Genomic DNA, 20447 nt, shown 5'->3' with positions numbered 1-20447 from the left:
CGGTGAAGAATTGCTTCCCAGTGACAGCTTCATCCTGCTTGTAATATGTCATTGCGTGTGACTTTCAATTAATCACGCAATAACAAAACATTGCGTCTGGCGACAATGGTGCGCCCATTAATATTGAGAAGTAACTCTTGGCTTTATGAACACAAGTGCTGTCGCGGTCCCCTGCCCACTCGTGCACTTTAATCAGCAAGTCTCAGTGCAGAGGGAACATTTTTTCTTTCTCTCTCCCCACCACCCTTCTATTAAGCTGCAATCCATAATGTCTTGCGCTGCCGTAATGGTCTGATGGTGTGCGGTGTTAAATGATGGCAGGAATTTGACTTTGTCTCACTCTGCCTTGACCTTGGTGTCTTCAGTGAGTTCCCCTCCCTCTGTTTTCAAAGAGGGAGTGGGGGGCTGGGAGAGAAAATAGAAGAGTGACAGAGTGGACTTTGGAGATATTTCACAGGAGGTTTACTGTTGCTCTTGGAGGAAATGAGGAAGATAAAAGGTAAGAGAGAGACTATTACTGGAAGACAGAAAGTACAGATCTGCAGATTTCCAGGAGGAGAGGCAGAACTGGCTCCACAGGCTGAGGGTTACTGTGTGCTGGACCTCATTGGTAGGCACAGTGGAAAGCTCGCAGTAATTCTTCCTCTCTCTCAGTCTCCCATTTATAATACAGTTGCTCAGTAATGTATCATCTTAAGTAAAATTCCCAAATCTAACTGTGTTTTACAGCTGTATCTATATCCTGAACGGAAACATTAAGAAACACTTGTGCTTTGTGCTTGGGCCACAAAGATAGAAGGTCGCCCTGGTGTTCCAGCCACAATCATGAGTCCCTGTCATTGTACCCAGCCAACATCAGGGGTTACTGTCTCACTCCGTGGAAAGCCACGGGCTTTTTTCTGTGATTCTTTTTGGGTCAGTATTGAGGTTTTACATGTTACATGACACAAATCAGAAGCGTGTTAGTAATAGCATCAGTGCTTTTCTCCCTAAGAGGGTGATGGATTTAATTTTTAAGAAGTGCTTGGCTGGGCAGTATTGGCAGAGTTTCCTGGACTGTCTGAAAACTGGTATAGAGTAGAGCATCGGCATAGAGCATTGTATCTCTTCCCATGTATTAATGCTGCCTGTGAATTTGAGACACGTTGGACCAGTTGCCTTGAAAAGCACAATCTGGAAGAGGCACTTGTGTTCGCTGTGGTTTCTGACGGTGGTGTGTTGGGTGCATTGGAGTGCTCTCACTGTGTAAACAAAAAGTAAAAATCTTTGGGATTCTGAGGAATAACAGTGAGGTCAGCAGTCCTTGGCTTGCTGAATCTCCCCATTGTTCTTGCATTATCAACCAGACAATAAAAGCGGAGTTAAACGAGGGTTTATCTCAGACATGGTTAATCTGGGATAAGAGATGTATTACACCTGCACCATCTGAGGTTCTCATTCCCTCTGCAATGCAATCTCTGCCAGTTGCTGAGGATATTGGTTTGGGTTCTTTAATTAATGCTGCCCCACCTATCCTGCTGATTAGCAGTCAATCTGGCAAGATGCTGAACTTGTTCAACTATATGAAATAAAAGCAGTTCCTCTTGTGTAGGTTTGAGGGGCATTTAGGATCACAAAAGGTGACTCTTCTGGTGATCAGATTGAGTCTGGTCGCTGGCAGATGCAAAACAGCACAGCTTCATAAAGCCACTTACTGCCAGGCTGTCCATTCTCTTCAAGCTTTTACACACAGGAAAGGAGGCTGATGTGTATGCAAGCATCCTAAAGCACACAGAAGAGACTCCAAGAAGGAGAGTACATAATCAATTTCTCATTCCCATATTATTTTTCCAGAATCCCCACAGTATGGTGTTTGCGTAACAGAATAATTTCCTAGCTATTAAGTGCCTGAAAATCAGCAGTAATTAACTTAGTGCAAATTCTTCCCTTCCTCTCCCTCCTCTTTGCTCAAAAACAAACAAACAAACCCCTTTCCTCAGCAGAGGAGATGCAGATGGAAGCAGTGTCTTCCGCCTTAGTGAAGTCGTGTACAGACTACATTTTTTCCCCCCTTTCAGTGCTGTGAATAACATAATTGCTTTGTTATCCCTCAGGGGATTTGTAATATTAACATTGGTTAATGACATTAATTCAAGTTTTTACCATTAATAAAATGGCATTGCTTAAAATTAAGCATTACATTTCAATTAGTAGTCCATCGAAGACTTTAATAGTCTGGAGTATTAAAGTGATTTTTTTTTTAATTTCTTATTAATTTTTTATTGTATCATGCTAATTTCCGAAGAGTGATTGAAAGCCAAGCTGATCCAACCAACGACCCTATCTGCCATGTTTCTTAAGGGAACTTCTTTCTTTTATGACATTATGCAAAAAGGTCACATTTCCACAAAGCAGGAATCTGTTTCCGTCACCTCCTGAATTCATTACCATCCTTTTTACTTTTTAACATGAGGCACATGATATACAGGCACCCCAGGTGGACATGTTTAAATTAATCTAGTAATAATTGATTCAGAAGAGATTTGGAGGACAGAATTTGCATAAAAGCCATAATGAGAGCAAATCCTCCAAGGCCAGACTGAACAGCTAAGTCCCTGAATAACTTACATCTTCTAAACTAATTTGGTTATATATGCAATGCGAAGGTGTGGGGGCTGGAGCTCCATGTGATTGGAATTCATTACAAATAATTCATCTCTGGAAAGCCTGGCCTCTGAGTGCATTAAAACCATATCAGCCCCCAGATGTGTGCTGAGACCCTGCCTCCTGGAAGATGACAGTGAGATTTCTGTCTGTCTTGGCTTTTATAAAGCATTTCGGGGGAGCAGAGCACTGCTCTGAAGCCAAGGCATGCCATTAGCAGGCTACATCAGGGCTGAGGTTTTAGCTGAACATTTGGATTTGCCAAAAACCTGAGCATGGGGATTGTGTCAGATATTTGTCCCTTCCTTTCCAGCATGGAGCTGGGTCATAGACCATAGGATTTGAATGAAATCCTGCATCATCTTGGAATCTGGGAATTTAGGGGAAGGGGCATACTACAGGTTTGGGACCATCCTATAGGCTATTTAGGCAATGTAAATCTGTGGGCAGTGAATATTAGGGTTCCAGTTCATTAAAGGAAGGCAGCCAGAAGGGTCACTGCCATGTTTCACATTCTCTTGCCTAAATATCGTTCTGAGAAAAGCACTAAAAGTATCTCACCATGACTCCGCATAGTAATTCTTGTGCTAGAGAGCTCAGATTAGCAGGTAACATAGTACTACACTTTTGGTACCCCAGAATTTGAACAGAGGTTTGGATTTGGGGTATATATTGACCACTTGATTGCCTTCTGGCCAAAGGTTTCCATATGATAACCAGTGCTGTGCAGTGCCAAGAAGATGCTGCAGCAAAATATATGCAGTCTGAAACTTGGATCCAGCACCATAGAATGCTATACGCTTCTCCTCCTGTAGTTAGAATTAAGCTGTATGTCTGTTATGTGGCAAGGCGTTGGCCTTAGAGCCTGCACTGGGGTCTTGAAACTGTAAAAAACAAAGCTTTAGGGGAAATGTCTTGTGGCTGACTGTCAGGAAGGGCATTGGTTTGTTGATGTGATGATTATATGGCTTGCATTTTGTCTGCTGGAGGCTCACATTCTGAGAATACTTTAGATCACAGGAGAAATCAGATTTTTTTTTTTTTTTTTTAAATTTCATCTTCTTAGTGTTTTCCCAAAAAGGTCAGCATCTCCAGACTGTGCAGTATTAGAGTGCCAGCGTTAGAGTGACACTGGCTGGTCATGGTGGTAGGAGCTGTGGCTCTACTACTTTGCAAATGTGCAAGAGGCAACTTGGAGAAAAGCTGCTGTGTTTCCACAGCTTAAGGCATAAGTCTGTGGTCTCAATTACCAAATCTCAAGACAGACAGAGGCCCTTACAGCCAATGGGCTATTTGCAGTAAGAGTGATGCTGGATGTACTGCACTTACATCACTGATCTGCATGTCAGCAGCATGTCTGGCACTTTGGATTTACAACAGCCATGCAGAGGACTCTACATCACATGTTGAGCAAGAACAGAGGTGCCAGAACCACCAAAATATTTCTGCTTGGGCAGTCCCACAGTACCCAGTGCAGGGAAGATCTTCCGGGACCACTGTTGGGGTCTTCTGGATAACGTGGAAGTATACCATTAGGGAAATAAATGTGTGCAAGCATTCGTTGCCAAATCCAACCTTTGGATAAACAAAGGACTTCAGACTCCCAGGCACCTTTTCACAAGTGCTAAATTCATTTCGCAGACAAACTCTCACAAAACCCCTCACGTCTTTTTATTATGTGTAGCTAGTCAAAGAAAGATGTAGAGCCCTTTGAGGTGGGCATCTGGAAGCAGCTGGGGATAGACTCAATGTGTGGTCAGGTTCACACCATTCACAGGACCTAGTGTCAGCAGAGCAGGTATTTATTAATGCCCACCAGCTTTGGCCACATCCCAGTGGCACAGTGTGTTTTGCTCTGTTACACAGGGGCTTTTATTGTTGATTCAGCTCTATCCAATGGGGGCTTTTTCTATGAGGTTCCAGTTCTTAAGGGCCTTCTTGAAGGGTGAAGATCTGTTTGGGTTGCAGGAGCCTGCAGCTGGTGACCGTGCTGTAAAAATAGCAGCATATTGAGTTAAACTGATTTCTCTTCTGCAAAGAGTGAACTGGATAATAATTTAGATAGATCTGGGTAACTGAAAGGTTATAATGAAGTGACCTGTGTTGTGAGATCTTGATTGTTTTGTTCCTGACGTAAAACCCTCTGTGACGCTGGGCTGGATGTGGAAGGAGCTGGGGAGCACACAGCGGTGAGCACAGAACTTCTGCTTTGCCTCAGGAGAGCCTGTGTGCCTTGCTCCTACCCTGCTGCTGGCCTCTGGACTGTTGTAAAAGGTAGCCCTGGGGTTATGCAGGGAAGCATGGGGTGAGGATGGGTGGAGAGGGCATGGAGAGGCACAGGGATGAAGGACCGAGGCCTTGCTGCCCTGTGCCAGCCCATCACAGCTGCATTGCCAAGCTGTTGTGCTTTGTAATGTTTTTATTTATTTCCTTTATTCTCCCAGTGCTTTTTTGGAATACTTTAGCATTCACCTCTTTCTACTGCTGTTCTCCTCTCTGGTCTCCATTCTAATAAAATTATAACAGCGCCAATGACAAAAGATCCTGAACGGAAGAATTAATGCTTTTTCAAGAGATTCCTTTTTTAGCCTTTTTTAAAGGCATCTCTTTTCTTTAAAATGAAAGATGAAGCATTTTCTTTTATCCTTAAACTTTACTGTCACGTTTTATTAAGTCAAAATGATAGTTACAGTCAGAGGAAAGCAGGATATGGATTCCTGGTACAGCCATTTTTAAAGTGTGCTTTGTTTTAAAGCCTTGAAGATTGATTGAAGGTATTTTTCTTTTAGACGTGGAGCTTTAGTCAAAGGGGGCCTGATCTGAGTTACCCTCTGTAAATCAGGATTAGGTCCTATGAAATCAATGGAGTTGCAGTGATGCAGTGCAGGATGAGTTGGAATAGGCTCGTGCCCCAGGAGGGATGGAAGGGGATGCCCCAAATGCTGTGCTGGAGCAAGGGGTGAAGTCCCTATTGGGCTGCCATGAAAGGTACCAGAGGAGAAATGGGATATCTGTGCTCATAGAGATGCTGGGGCTGCCATTTCAGCCCAAGCAATGCCCCCAAGAGGAGCAGCTCTAGTCCCGTCCTGAACCACTGTGCCAGAGGCACATGAGCCTAAGGAACCTGACAGAGGAGATGAGTGGATGGTGGCAGGAGTCATGACCTATAAAATGCCTCTCTGTGGAGCCCAAATGTGCTGACCTTTGTGGCAAAGGGCCAAAAGGATTCTCTGCATGTGGTAGGACAGGGGAGAGAAAGGCCCCAACACAGCCTGGGGCTGCCAGACTCTCAATAGGGAGATGGCAGAAAGACTTGGGCACACCATCTTATTGGACATTTTCTTTCTTTCTTTTTTTTTAAAATGTATCTGCATTTTGGAGGGAGGTAGCAGCTAAGGTGGTAAAGATACATCAAAGATGAGCACATAAAGAATTGAATTGATGTGTCCTGCCGGGGATTTGAGTTTAACCAGGGATTTCAGCTCTTGTCTCTCATCTGCACTGAAACTTTGACAGCTGATTTCTAAAGCCGTAAGCCATTTTGAGCAGAGAGACTTTAATAAGAGCAACTATTTTTATAGTATTTAAACTGTATCTAAAGGGCTTAGGGCTAGGACAAGTTCCAGCAGCGAGGCTGGGATGTGGTTGGGACGTGGCTTAGAGGGCTGATCCTGAGCACCTCCCCACCATACCTCTCAGTGAACATCTGCAGCTGGGACAAAATGGAGGCTCAAGTCCAGCCATCCCCAGCAGAATTCAAGCATTTACACTTTTGGTCAGGCCTACAGCTGCTCTCCTTGGGCATACAGCACTTGTTCATCTGAGACTATGGGGTTTTTTGGAAATAAAATTGCAGCAGCTGGAAATAGCAATAAGTTAGGTAGGGACTCTTAAAATATTGAAAAGAAAATGACCAAGGCAGGTTGGGAATGGTGGAGTAACTGCTTGCAATGCTATCCACTATCTGAGCTGGTGCTCTAAGGCTTCTTTTGCCTCTGACCAAGCTGGTATTTACCCACTGACTCGCTGATCACAAACACCAGTCCAGGACTACACATAGCACAGATTTCATTTAATAGATTTCGTGTTTGTAATTGGGTGCAAGAGATAGCTGACATAGGGAAGGATACGGGCTTTTTATATTATTTCTTTTTTATCTTTCTTCAGTTGTGTATTTCCACTTCATATCAATTTTTGATTTTCAAGCACACTTTGGATTTCCTTTTGACAACAAGGAAAATGGAGATGGAACTTTACCCTAAATACTGGTTACAGCTTTCTAAGGAACTCTGAAGTGTCTTGGACTGTGGTAAAATCTCCCAGGGAAAGTGGCAGAAATCCAGCTACTTGGCACATTTTACGACTAGTCCAGACAAAACACTAGTAAATGTACTCTGCTTTGGCACAGAATAATCTGTGGGATGTTATGAAGCTCTCTTGTATGAAACTTATTGTTTCATGACTGTTGAGTGTGAAGCTTGGATTTACTCATCTGCTGCTTCTGGACCACACGGGGCCTTAGAGAAGTGTTGGAGGGCTGTGGGAGAGCTCTGCTTTGTGTCCTCAAGCACTCTTATCTAATTTGTAAGATTTTTTGTTCACCTGACTTGAGGTCATTTTTTTGGATGGTTAGCACATGAAAGCAGCCATATTGACTCAGATCAAAAGTCTGCCTAGCTTACTACCTTATTTCTGGCTTAGATAATCACAGCTGTACTGGGAGGAGTACAGCATGCATAAAGTGAGATTTCTGTGCCTGTCTCTTCCAGTTCCCAGCAATGATCTCTGACATGAAGTCCTTTTGCTTCTTTTGCATTTCCCACAACAACCATCTCCTATCAAAGGGAAATTTGGCTTTGTCTCCGCTGGAACTTTCAGTGGATCTGAGAGCTATACAAACACATCTCCCTGGAGTCCACAGCTGTGTGCTGCATTTAACTTCTGGATCTATACTGAAAAAAAGTTGTCATTTAAACCAATGGCTGAAAATATAATCTGGTGCTCCATCATCAGTAACTTGTATTATAGCGTGACTTGAGTAACGTCTCCATCATCTGAGATGCCACAGTGCCCATTTATGTATGCCCTACAGTATGCTTGTGCTTAATGACTGAACACTCTTTTGGCTTTGGCTTTGAATGATTTCAGGCCCCTGACTTCTGCCGGTCCAGTTTTTTAATGTAACATTGTATTTGCTGTGTTAAAAAACAAACAAACAAAAAAAGCTCCACAGCTCTATAGGGAAACACTGTAGAAATTCCACTGGAGAAATGGAAGGGGATTTTATACAGCCCTACATAAAATCTGTATATAGGGCTGAAAAAAAAAATAGTGTGAAATGCTGTAATCTCTCACTCTTGCCAGTAAGGAAACCAAATCTCTGTAATGTCCCCGGCTCCTGTATGCCAATGTTATTTTCAGTGGTACAGTGCGACTGCTGAGGACATGCATAATGGATGCACTTCTATATGCCTGTGTTTAAAATCACAGAGAATACACTTAAGAATAAGACAGGATTCATCTTTCAAACCTGCTGTCTCCCACTGCTGCTGTAAGCAGTCTGTTGTTGCTCCCATGATGCCCAAAGACCTTCAGGAACTTCTCCCAGCTCCTTGATGCTCCACAGCATGATCCCACATGTTGGAGTTGGCTCTTGCCATAAGCCTGCCATTGCTTACTAGTGTCTTGTGTTATTGGACTCCAGTCTGAGTTCTTCAGCTCACTGGAGGGGCTTGGGGGACTGCTAGCAAAACCAGAGAGGCGCTGGGCACTGCAGGAGCTGACTGTTGTGTTACCTTTAGGAATCACGGCACCCACTGGAATTGAAAATCATTATATGTGAATTAAATCAGAATCAGCTTTATCAGTAGATAAGATTCAATGATAGAAGGCTTCATTTGTTTGAAAACATGTGTTTGCATTAATTGAACAGTTACATAGGAAAAAAACAATGTGCTCATTGGAAAGATTAAATTTGGCAATGCAGATTTTCTTAAGCTGCTTCAGCATCTTGGAGAGCGGTAGCAGGAGCTAATTAATCCTCCATCCCCTGCCTCAGGCTTGGTAGCCCCAGGGAGCTCAAAGAGCTGTACCTGTTGTGCTCCTGTTGTTACCAACTGCTCATGTAGGAGAGGCAGGGCTTGCCCTTCTACCTGAGAGAAGAGCTCCTCCTCCTCAGCTGTGCCTTAGCTCATGTGGCTGTGACATCCTGTAGTAACACAGGCAATTGACTCACTTCTCACCCTTCTCCCCATTAAGATCTTTTAATTTTTATGTTACACCTTAATTAGCACTTTCCTGGCAACACCTTTAAATTGGCTTTTCTTGTTTCAAGACATCTAAAACAGCAGCGGTAAAATGTATAAACCTCCTGTTAGAACAGTATTAATTGCATGTGTTCTGATGTTGGCCTACCCAGAGCAATCTCTTGATTGTCACACAACATTTAAATACTCCTCCTGTGAAGTGGAAGAGTGAGGAGTCCACACTGGGGACACATTTACACCTGGAGCACTGGTGATGTCTTGTTGTCAGTGCTGCCCACTGCACACTCGGTACTCTATAAGGACATGTGCCCCAAAGCTACACAGAGATATCTAGAAAGCTGTGCACTACGTCTGCCTTTGAAGCTAGAAGCTCAAATACAGTTGTAAATTGGGTCATTTGTTTTTTAAATGCTGTTTTGTGGGTTATTTTCATGTGTACTTACCACAGGTAGGGTTGGGATGAAAGGGGAATTCCATCCTCCCCTACCTATGCTGCAAACTTTGGATAAACATAATCTTTCTGAAAGTGGAATTATTTGTATTTCAGGTATCCTCCCTGGGCCCACCTTGGAAGCTAGATCTGCAACTGCCCTTCAGTCATGGTTGTTTCAAGATTAAAGGCCATTTCCCTGTCATTGCCAAGCCTTTTTCTTCTTGCTTTTCATCTCTCAGCATCACAGAATGTACCTGAATACTCTGAAGCTGAACATCAGCAGTGTGTCAGGAAAGAACACCCCACAATTGCTTTTGAAGGTAAGAGCTTCTGTTTCTGTTTCAAGTTCCAGTAGGATGATTCATTTTGAAGTCCTTCCTGGTGTTGTTATGGAGAAGGGTCTAGTCTGTGTTGTTTTGCTTACACCTGCTATCCACAGGTCAGTGCAAGTGGCCCGGTGAACTGCATTCACTTTGAAGCTCTGCAGGGTTTTCTCTCTGAGGTTTCATAGCAGTCACTTTGGGCATTCTGGAAGTACTGGTCTAAGAGCCTCTCCTTCCAGTTCTGCTACAGTCTCCCTGAGATCTTGTACTATATTGAAACTGCGTTTCGTGTGTTTATATACCTCTCACAGCTGGCTGGAGCTACAGAGGTAATAAGTGAAAAGCGACAGAGAGTTTGGACATGACTGAATGCAGGAGAATTAAACTGCTTTAAAATTGCACCACACGGCTGCCATGTTGTTTGTTGACATTTTGGGGAATGTATCTACCACCTCAGCCAGTAATTCTTCTGTCTCTTTCACTTAGACACTCATCTTGCCTTTGTGGAAGGCACATCCTTGGAAACTTGGAAGGCTGGGTTGGATGGGGCTCTGAGCACCTGATCAAGCTGTAGATGTTTCTGTTTACTGCAGAGGACCAGATATCCTTTAAGGGTCCATTCCAACTGAAAAGATTCTATGGTTCTACAGTTCTAAGATTTATGACTTCAGCATCCTGCTATGCCACACAAAAATGTGGCCAATCTTTTTACTGTTCCTTTGAAAGACTGGGTTATCCTTGTTCTCATCCAGATGGATTTTCCATGAGCGTATATGTACCCCTATGCTGCAGTCTGCCTGCATGGCACTTAGCCCACGATGCTGCTGTTGCTGCTGTTTCTGCATTCACCCCAGCCTTAAGCTCATCATCAGCTTCTGAATCTCCTTGCTAAAAGTGGTTTCTTCCTAAATGTTGAAGTATTGATCTGGGTTCCCATTTAAGGCCCTGCCATGCATCTCTTGTTACATTCTTGCTAAAGGCAATTAAGTACGTTGCAATGTGTCTCTGGTTACCTTCTTTGCTAAAGGTAATTTAGCTGTTGTTTCGTGACCTTTGAGATCGGGTTTCCAGGAAGAAAGTAGTCAAAGGCTTCTTTGCTGACCTTTCCGGGTTGTTCTAGAGAGTTTTACCCTTCTTTAGAGAGGAGGAAATGACTGTCTCTTCATTTGGAAAGTGCAAGAGGTTTCTTGTCTGTTTCCCATTATCTGTGTTTTAAAGGTTTAAATGGATTAAAGTGAATTAGCAAAATCTTTAAGCCTACATGATATGGCACTGGCTCTAACCTTGCTCAAGTAAAATGGGTAAATACACCTTTATTTTAATTGCCAAGTTAGTCTGGCTGTCTGTTTAACAGAGGACGGTGAAAGGAGAAATCCTTGCAGCTAAAAACATGTTGGAACTCAGTTGGATATTTAAATAGATAATTCAATAATGAAGATGTTTTAGATACAGAAAGAAGGAAAAGTGTTCTCTTCCTATTAGCCAGGAGCACCAAACTTTGAGTTTACTGAGAGTATGTCTTTGGGACCCAGCACTCAGATAAACTATTCTGCAGGGAACATGGGAGCCCTGATTCCTGATTTTGAGGAATAGGTGGGCATTTTTTGGCAGTCAACATCAGTACTTCTCTGAAGGAATGACGGCTACACTTGAGATCTGCCAATTTGCTTTGTTTTGATCAGGCATGAATTTTGAAGTTTGCACTGCAAAGTGAGGTGTGGACTGGGAAAAGGCTGTGAGCTGAATGAGTTTTCCTAGCTCACCACATAAAGGCTGTGAGGGTGGGCCAGGCATTTGTGCTGCTATGCTGTCCTGGGTGTTCATACAGCACCTAGCTACTGCAGTGCTGCCCCAGTTTCCCTGGGACTTATAAATGATGCTCACCATATGGTTTCACCAGCAATAATAACATACCCAGTTTGGAATTTTCATAATTAGATTGTTCTACTCTGTGCTTATAGGAAATCCTGTTAAAGTTTGATTTCCCTTGTTAGATCAATAACAAAATGATCTTTTACTTCCCAGGAGCCTGCTGATGGTGTCTTATTACCTGTTTGTGAGTGGGTGGCTACATGAAGGATCTTGCATGCTTGTTTGTTTTTCAGTGAGCTGAGAAATTAGTAAAACAAGTCATATATATTCTTAGTGTGTCCTTTTTGTATTTATTGGTGCATGCACACATGCATACAAGTCCTGCTTAACTAAGCAGTACATCATCGCAGCTCAGCTCCACTACAGGCCACTCTGGAAAGTCTAAAACCAGAGAAAATGTTTCGTGTTTCTTTCAGTTATGATCTTTTTTTTTTTTCTTTCTTTTTTTCTTTTCTTTTTTTTTTTTTTTTCCAGTCTTTGTGTGTATCTTGCAAGAAGAGATGCTCCCTGTATTTGCAACTGGCCTATGCCCTTGCCATACCAACAAGTTTCTCAACAGTATCATTATTATACGGCTGCCTCTTAGACAGCAAACTATGTTATTCATTAAACTGTTATTCATTAAAGACATTTGGAGCTTCTTTGTAACATGCCCCTTGGGAAAACCAGGAACACCGTCTGCCATGGCAATCCTGTATAAGATCTGTTATTTCAAGAGGCCAGAGCCATGACTGACATGTGCTTATATGTCTGTAATGGATGCAGAGTTTGGTTTCAGCTTGTTTACCAAGGAAGTGCTCAAAAGTCTGCAAACTCATCTGGTTATATGAATCACTTGGATGTTCACAGCTTAACTGGAAAGTTGTAGACAGGTTTTCACTTGCAGTTTCTCTCATTATTTCTTTCTCTTTAGTTTTATCCATTAGATCACCCTGCTCAGGAGAACTGTGTAGACTCTCCATGTCCTTCTCTATTCTGTCTGGCAGCGCTTTTTGCTCTGGGTCATGGCAGTTTGTATAAGCTGAAACTACATTATTTGTGCTCCTCTGCTTTAATAACTGCAGCTTTTCTTTGTCCCCAGAAGATCTTATGCTGAAACATATGAGTGAGGTAGACCTGGTTGAGTAGCTTATATCCCAGATCTTCTCAGGACAGCAAATCTCAGCTTTGCAGACTATATAATCAAGGCTGGTGTGAATTCTGGGCATATAGCATCTGACTGTTTTCTGGTCCTCAGTCTCTGCTATAAGCAGGCAAGTTACTCTGTCTGTGGCCCCAGATATTTAAAGTGAATTAGTTTGAGAGTGTTTAAATCTGGAATTTTACTTCAGACTGTAATTATTGCCTTCTATCAGATGAATGTGATTTGGGTTGTTTGAATGTAACTTGCTGTATATTTTCTCAATATTTTCTTTCTTTGAACATTTTATTGAAATGTGGCCAGCCTCAAATTCTGAGATCTGTGGGGAGCAGTTAAGTATTTGCTTGTTGCATTGGAAGCAAAAGCTGTTTTAAACTTGTGGGCTGAAGGATAATAAGAAATGATTTATTTCTTTTGAAGGTTCCTGACATTTTACTGAACACCCCCACCATTTTTCATTTGGCCACTAATACGTTGTTCCCTTTACTGTACGCTGATGGGGGAAAAAAGCACATTAGCATCCATCAGCTCCACAAGTCAGCTCAGAGAGCCCCCTAGGAAATTCTGATAAAGATTTACACTTTTCTTGAACAAGTGAGATTTTGAAAATCCAACCCAGATCTTTAGTTAACAGTGGTTGGGATTGCAGGAAGTCTGAGAGGTATACCAGGCTAAACGTTAAAGGGAAGGCAAAATACATTATGGGAGAACTGACTTCTAGCTCATAGCCCTGCTGCCCTTGAATCTCCACATGAGGAGTCCAAATGTAACAGATGATGGAGTGTTAACCTGTGACTGGTGGCATCCTGTGCGTAAGATTGGGATGCTGTGGAATACTTGACCTTCAGAGCAGTTTGGTTTAGATTTTGTTTCTATTAAGGAAGCCTTGTGGTAATTTCCTTTTTAATCTTGAAAAATGAAACTGTGGCAAATGAAGCTGATATTTTCTTTCTCAGGGTTGATATAGAATTTGTTTGAAAATTATGACTAATAAAGCCATAAATATGGAGTGGTCAGGGAATTAATTTGCTCTCAGGCCAAACATCCAAAAATTACACCTAACAGCTGTCAGTGTATTTTTCATTCTGTAAGAATAATTATAACAATAATGACACTAGTTCTTTGACACTTCCACATTAGTGATGTCCAGGCACTTCCCAAACCAATGCAATGAGATTTGATTGAAGAAATGATTCAGTGTGCCTTAAAGAGGCCTTAAAGAGGAGAGGGGTGTTGGAAGTGTGCCCTTGATTCACAAGATGCTTTAGACAGAGTGAATTGCTGGCAATCAGGAGAGATGCAGTGGAGCTTCAGGAGGCAGAGTGTGCTCAGCTACACAGGTCACCAAAGGAGGATAACGTAGACCAAAGCCATGAAAATCCCTGCTCAGCAGCAGAGCAGCTTATTTATGTTTTCCAGAGATAGCACTGGTGCAACAGTGGCTGGCAGCAGCATGGGCTTGGTCCTTCCTCTGGCCCAGTGGCTGGCTCCTTTCAGATCCCAGATGGCAGTACTTTGGTGAAAAGAATCAGAGCGAGAAGCAAAGCAAAGTGCTTTTCTTCTTCAGTGCAAACAAAAACATTACAGAGACCTGATTCTCACTTTCAGAGTTCACTTTGCGTGGTTTCGTAACCAAGTAAATCCGAGTCAGTGGCATGGCAGTCCTCATTTATTTAGCGTATCTGCTCCTGGTGAGTGCTAATATATCATGTTCTCCTAAAACCTTCCATTCAAGGATGTGATTATGTTTTAATAAAGTTCAGTTTAGTACTAGTGCTCTCGTAAGAAGTACTCTTGTTTAATCATGCAGGCTTGCCCTGGAAAATCAGGAATAGCCCCAGCTCAGTCAAGCACTTAATATATGTTTACCTTGAAGTCAGTGTGTTTGTGGAACTGGAACCAAGTGTGTGCTTATGTACTTGGGAAGGCTGCAGTCAAGGTGCGTGGAACTGACATATCAAGGCTGTGAATATAAACTCTAGTATATAATTTTGTTTCCAGCAAGTTCTACTACCACAGGTCCAATTGATCAACTTGTTTTTCTAAGATGGCTGAATCAAGTGATTCAGAAACCAGAGTGTTCCTCAGCTTAATATAGGAGGAACTGGAAGAAAGTCTCTGTCTGTAAAACACAGCAGACTGAGTTAGAGGTTTTTCTGATCATTTCTGGCTTTGGGAGATGCAGATAAAATCCTGAAGAACTCTTGTGCTTTGGCTTAAAACTCCACTTTTTCATATATCACCCATCCTTTCACTTTACTAATACTGGGCAATCCTGGCAATGTTTTTAATGGAAGTGCTTGAGCTGCAAAATTCAGATTTGTATTTTATGTGAGGGGATTGTTCTGTTTTACAGCATATTAATAAAAGAGGTGGAGGTCACTGTCGATCTCTGGTCTTTGATAATCCTGTGCTATTATTAGCCAGCTTCCAACTTAAAAACACTGATGGTTATGAGAAGAGGTTCATTTTGAAACTCTTAAAGGATTTTATAGCCTCTGATTCATAGGTATCATCAATTCATGATGGGGCCTTTATCCACAGGAAACTGTAGTCCTCATAGGTCCAACTGGCTAAGTAGTACAAATTCCGTGTTTGTCTCAGATTTTCCTGTTAAGCCTCTGGTGAGCTGGCAAAGAGGGTCAGCTTCTACTTGAGGATGTTCATCAAAATCCCATCTTCTTCCATGGCAGATCTGAGGATCTGTGAATGAAACTCAAGGGGAATTCAGTCATGTTTTCCCTGCCTTCTCTCAGTATCCTGCATTCTTATCATGAAAACAATTGTGTTGAATCTTGCACCATCTCTGTTGGCACAGGTATCTGGTGCAGACATATAACTGTAAGGATAGTGGAAAAAAAATTCTGCCGCCAGACGTGGAGGAGATGGTTTGAATAATGACAAAGGAGTGTTTTTTTCCATCAGACCGTAACAGCTGTAGGAGCCAAGATGCAGCTTGCTCCTGTCTGAAAAGAGGGATTATACTGATCAGAACGTCATAGGAAGGTGCAAGTGATGCATGAGCACTCATCATTCTGAGCGAGAGAGATTGTGTGACAGCTGCAGGGCTTGTCTCAGTATACAATGGATCACAATACTTTAACACACTGCAACATCCTAAGCAAACGAGAGCTCTGGATGAGCTGGCAGTGGGGCTGCACATGGCCCTGGTTAGCTTGATTTCACAAGGTGTGGTGGGACGCAGCACAGCATTTGCCTTTGTTGACAGCCTGCTGAGGAAAGTTAGTTCCATCCCTTCCAGCAGCCCTGTGCTGTGCAGATATGCACCTTTGGTCCAGATGACCTTGGATATGGCGAATGGACTCACTCCCCACTCACAACCACACATCCATATTCTCCATTCTTGCAGCACTGTGGCATCTCCTCTTTGTCTGCTGGCTTGCCATGTTTGCAGTGAGCAGCCATCCCTGGTGAAGGGTCTCTGATACTGTACAGTAGCTGGGATTTGTGTTCTTGCGCAGCTCTGAGAAACAGGGATCGCATTGAAGGGGAAAGAGTCCCTTTCACGTTCCACGACTTCTTTCCCAATCCCCCACCCTCATGGTGGGGACTCACCAAGTGCTGTCTGGCTCTGCCCTGGGGTAGCTCTTGACTGAACTTCTGCCTGCCCTTTGCTATGAGTGAATAGGTCAGAGGAACCCAAGCAAAAGAGAGAATGGTGCAAAACTGGCCTCTATGGAGCAGAAATGTGGAAGAACTGTAAAATGTGAAGAAGCTGGAATGTAACTCTCAGTCCTTTAAACTCCTTCCTTGGGAGACCAGCAGGATAGCATAAGAGCACACTGTCCCTTACTGAGAGTGAGCATTAGTTCATGCTTATAATCTGTTGTTTTCTTTATTTGGGATTGAATCCCTGCGTTCTTTCTGACAGACTGGTGTGTTTTGCCAGCTGCTCCACATTAATAATAAAAAACTAAATAAACAAACAGTCATAATTGTATTTTTGCAAAAATCAGGTTTGGAGTAAGTTCTTTTTTCTCCATATTGAAACAATTAAGCTACACTTGTTTTGAAGAAATGATCAAAATTTAGGGAACAAACAGTAAAGATGCTTGGTATGCATTAGCAACAGTGCATCCTGCACATTGTATGCCTTACAGATAATGAAGCATGAATGGACTGGTTTAACTATTTAGACTTGAGACACTACATGGTTTCATGATTTGCCCAAGACAGAGGACTCCAAAGTTAGCATTGTTGGGTACTTGGAGCCTTGCCTACATCTGTACATGATATTCCTCTCTTGGGATGGAAGCTCAGCAAGGTCAATTCATGGAGGAAGTGTATGAGAAGCATAAAATCATCTATACTTGACATAATTTTAAATGGTAACAATTTGGTTGCTATGATTACTATGATTCCTGTGGCTATGTGGACATATGACTTGGGTCTTCCATTCATGTTTCCCTTCAGGATGGCAAGAGAAAAGCCTTTTCTTCCAACTCCTTCCTTTTCTTGGAATTTGAGAGGTAGAACTCTTTTCTCCCTCTTGATACAAAGAGAGAAAAAGCCTAACTCTTTTTTCCTCTAGTTATTTCCTATCCATGTGCCCTTGGACAGCTTGGAGAGAGCAATTCTTGTGCTTCTTCAGTCTTATTTGAAAGGAAATGGTTATCTGCAGCCATCTATAATGGTGACACTCATATAGCTGGTGGGTTAGCTGATCCTTATTTCTCTCATCTTGGAAAAAATTTTGTAGGTGGCCAGCACTAAAATAATTGAGTGAGTGGGCAAGAAATGAGATAGAAATATGACTGGAAGGTGAAGGCTGATAAAAAAGAAAGCAGGAGTAGGAGGGGTGCTTAGCTTGGGTAAGACGGTAAACTGGGTAAAACAATTGGATTTAGATACTGAGGGAAGAGAGGGGGAAACTGCTGACTTGGGCATGGTGTAGGGTTGGCCTACTTTGTAGAATGAATGTACTATGCCAGCAGCTTTCTAAGTCCTCATAACTATGAACAGAGATCAGAGATTCAGGAAGGCAATGAAGCTAGATATTGCAGCGGTTGGGATTAGGGCATATTTGGTGTACAATTAAAGATTTCAACAGCTCAGGTTAACAAATGAGAGAATGTAATGAGGTGGAGGTGGTGATGGGAAGACAAGACGCAGGGTGATATGCATGTGTAGGAGGATTTTTGGGGTAAAGCCAGCTAGAGTTTTCTGGCCTCCTGAGTAAAGTTGAGCTCCGAGTGCTGACACATTTGTTTGCTTAGCACTGCCTGCAGATCAAAAGATTTCTCTTTCCCCTGACAATTTTGCTGAGTTGTGGGGTGTTTTTGTGTTGTGGAGGCTTTTTTTAAACATCTCAGCAGGGAATAGGAGTGAAACATTTTCAAAGACTATTGCACTAACCTGTGGTGTGACCTGCAACAGAGAGCTAAAATTTAAAATGAGGTTGATGCTAAAATATGATTCATTGTTGGTCTAATGAAGATAACACTGTAAGTTGACAGTTACTTTTATGGAGCCTCGGAAGCGTTCGTGCTTGCTGTGTTTCAGAAGCCACGTGGTAGCATGCGCAGTCATTAGCCATCTGATCTTTGGTTGCAGCCTTGCTTGCTTTGTTCCTTGTGGATTCTGATCAGTAACCCTTACAGAAAGGGTACTCTGACATCACTCTTAGCAGGCAACTGTCTGCTTCATCAAAAATGCTCTGAATGCTGAGGATAAACGATGCAGAGGATGGTCTAACTTAGCAGGCCTTGGCGAGTGAACAGATTTAAGGTGATAGGTTAAATTCTAACAAGAGGTCATTTCATCAGTGTATACCAAAAGGACAGGCTGTGACTTTATGTTACAAAGTGATTTACATCTGTTGGTCATTTTGGGATTCAGCGCTGAGAGTCCTGAGACTCCTGCAAGCTAGCGGATGGATTGGACAAGATCTCAGCACTTGCAAACTGGAGGATCTGCCAGCTGCTGAATGTTTGCCCTGTGCCAAAGCTAAGCAAGCTAAAAGGAGAGGTGACTGTACAGTTACAAAAATCATCAATGTCATTTGTGCCTCGCCGTGAATACTGGCACAGGAGTTAAGCCATGAAGTAGTAAGCTGGATTAAGAGAATTTTTAAGAGATAAACTTGAGGCAATAAGGGAAGCACTCAATGTGTGGTCAAGCTAATGCTGCGCAGAAATAGGTCCATATAGCTGCAGAGCAGGTATTTACTTAGCCCATTGAGTTTGGCAGGCCCTCAGTGCTTTGTGAATGCTCCACCTCATTACGTGAGCCTGTACCTGCTGTACTCAAAGCCCTTGAAAAATAAGCTGATTCAGCAAGTTGTATTTTCTGGATTGTAGTCTCTGGATCTTTCTTTTTGTTTAAATTCCCGATCTTCCTCCCTTACGGTCTCTTTATGGTTCTTGAAGCTTTTATATGCGATCCTCCCCTTTTGGCAGGAGATTGGTGTTACTACATTGTAGCATAACCAGTGACTGTAGCCGGCACTAGCCAGGAGGAGCTATTCCAGAATAACTCCACTTGTGGACCTTCGTAATATGTGACAACACTGTTGCTCTAAGAACAAAAAGGGCTCATGCAGACATGCCTGAATTTGCTTGCAACTCTCCAGCTTTGGTGCAGATGACTTTGCAGCTGCTGGTGTGGATACATATTGGGCTGCAAGCTCTGCCCAAAGCACAGGAGAAAGATTTGGATGAGTAATTTAAGTTGAGCTTCTTGCTCTTGCAGCCTCACTGGTATTCAAAGATAGCAAAATTAGGAACATGGGTAGCTTGTTTATATGGATATATCCTTATTTTGCAGGAAGAATCCTTGACCCTCTAGGCAATTATGCAGAGAATTATTCCAGAAGAGTTCTTGAGTAGCGATGTGGTTAGCTGAGCTCCATGTACTTAGCAATGGCTTTGCAATTCAAGGCACAAGCAATTCACCTCTCTGCTCATGTGGTGTGTGTTGGATGCACAAAGCCATCACAGCCTGCTGGAAAAGGGAACTGTGAGCGGCCTCCAGTGGGATGAAGAAATGAGTCCTATCCTTCAGATAAGGAAGTGTCAGCTCAGTGTTTACATACTTCTTCCCACCAAAACACACAGGATGAGGGTGAGGTGGGGAGCAGCTGGTTTTAAGGAGATGAAGACTCAAGTATTACCAGGTTTACCACATCTTCAGAAGCTAATCCAAAACTCATCAAGCTTGGTGGAAGACTGCCAATGACTTGAAGAGCCTTTGGATCAGACCCTTAGAGCTAGCTCTTGCAATTTGGCACACTGGCATTTATGCAGCTGGCTAATCCCTGTCATGCTCCTGTACTCTCAGAAACCTGTTGCAGAGCAGCATGTCAGCTGGGCACAGGGACCACTACACCAAATGGCACAGGGCCTTTTTTCTCCTTGTCTTAGGCATGCCTGAAAGCCTGAACACAGCTGTGTGCGCCAGTGAGCGTTTCCTGTGAAGCTCTGTGCTCTCTGTTGCTGGACACCTGAACCACCTTGAGCTGCTCTGGGTGGTGGTGGAGGCTTTTAAAATGCTGTTTGTTGTCCTAATGTGAAGGAAGTGAGATCATGGATCTTTAACCCCTTGGAAATGATCAGAGATGAGGAGCACAAAGGAGGCCTTGATGAACATTTTGCCCCAAAGCTGCATGGTTCCTCACTTTCCGGCTCCTGCTGCTGACATGCAAAGCCAGAGCCTTGGCTTTTAATTTTTCATGCTGCTTTTAAACAGATACTTTTGCAAATGTAAACATGCCCCAGCACTGAAGGTTTCTACCCAAATTAAGGAGTCAG

At 42.8% G+C, this 20447-nt stretch overlaps 1 protein-coding gene across 1 annotated transcript in view; it reads left to right on the top strand.

The window, feature by feature from the left end:
- SEMA5B (semaphorin 5B) overlaps positions 1–20447 on the top strand; it is a 251164-nt gene that overhangs the window by 112388 nt on the left and 118329 nt on the right. Inside the window, exon 4 of the mRNA XM_042827036.1 lies at positions 9457–9662. Within this exon, the coding sequence (XP_042682970.1) occupies positions 9509–9662 (154 nt within the window). The 5' untranslated portion in view covers positions 9457–9508. The remainder of the gene's footprint in view (positions 1–9456; positions 9663–20447) is intronic.

This window comes from Centrocercus urophasianus, unplaced genomic scaffold, assembly GCF_019232065.1.
Source record: "Centrocercus urophasianus isolate 14NV4802_14NV808 unplaced genomic scaffold, USGS_Curo_1.0 seq_28, whole genome shotgun sequence".
Classification (NCBI taxonomy): domain Eukaryota; kingdom Metazoa; phylum Chordata; class Aves; order Galliformes; family Phasianidae; genus Centrocercus; species Centrocercus urophasianus.
This window is presented reverse-complemented; position numbering and strand designations above follow the sequence as displayed.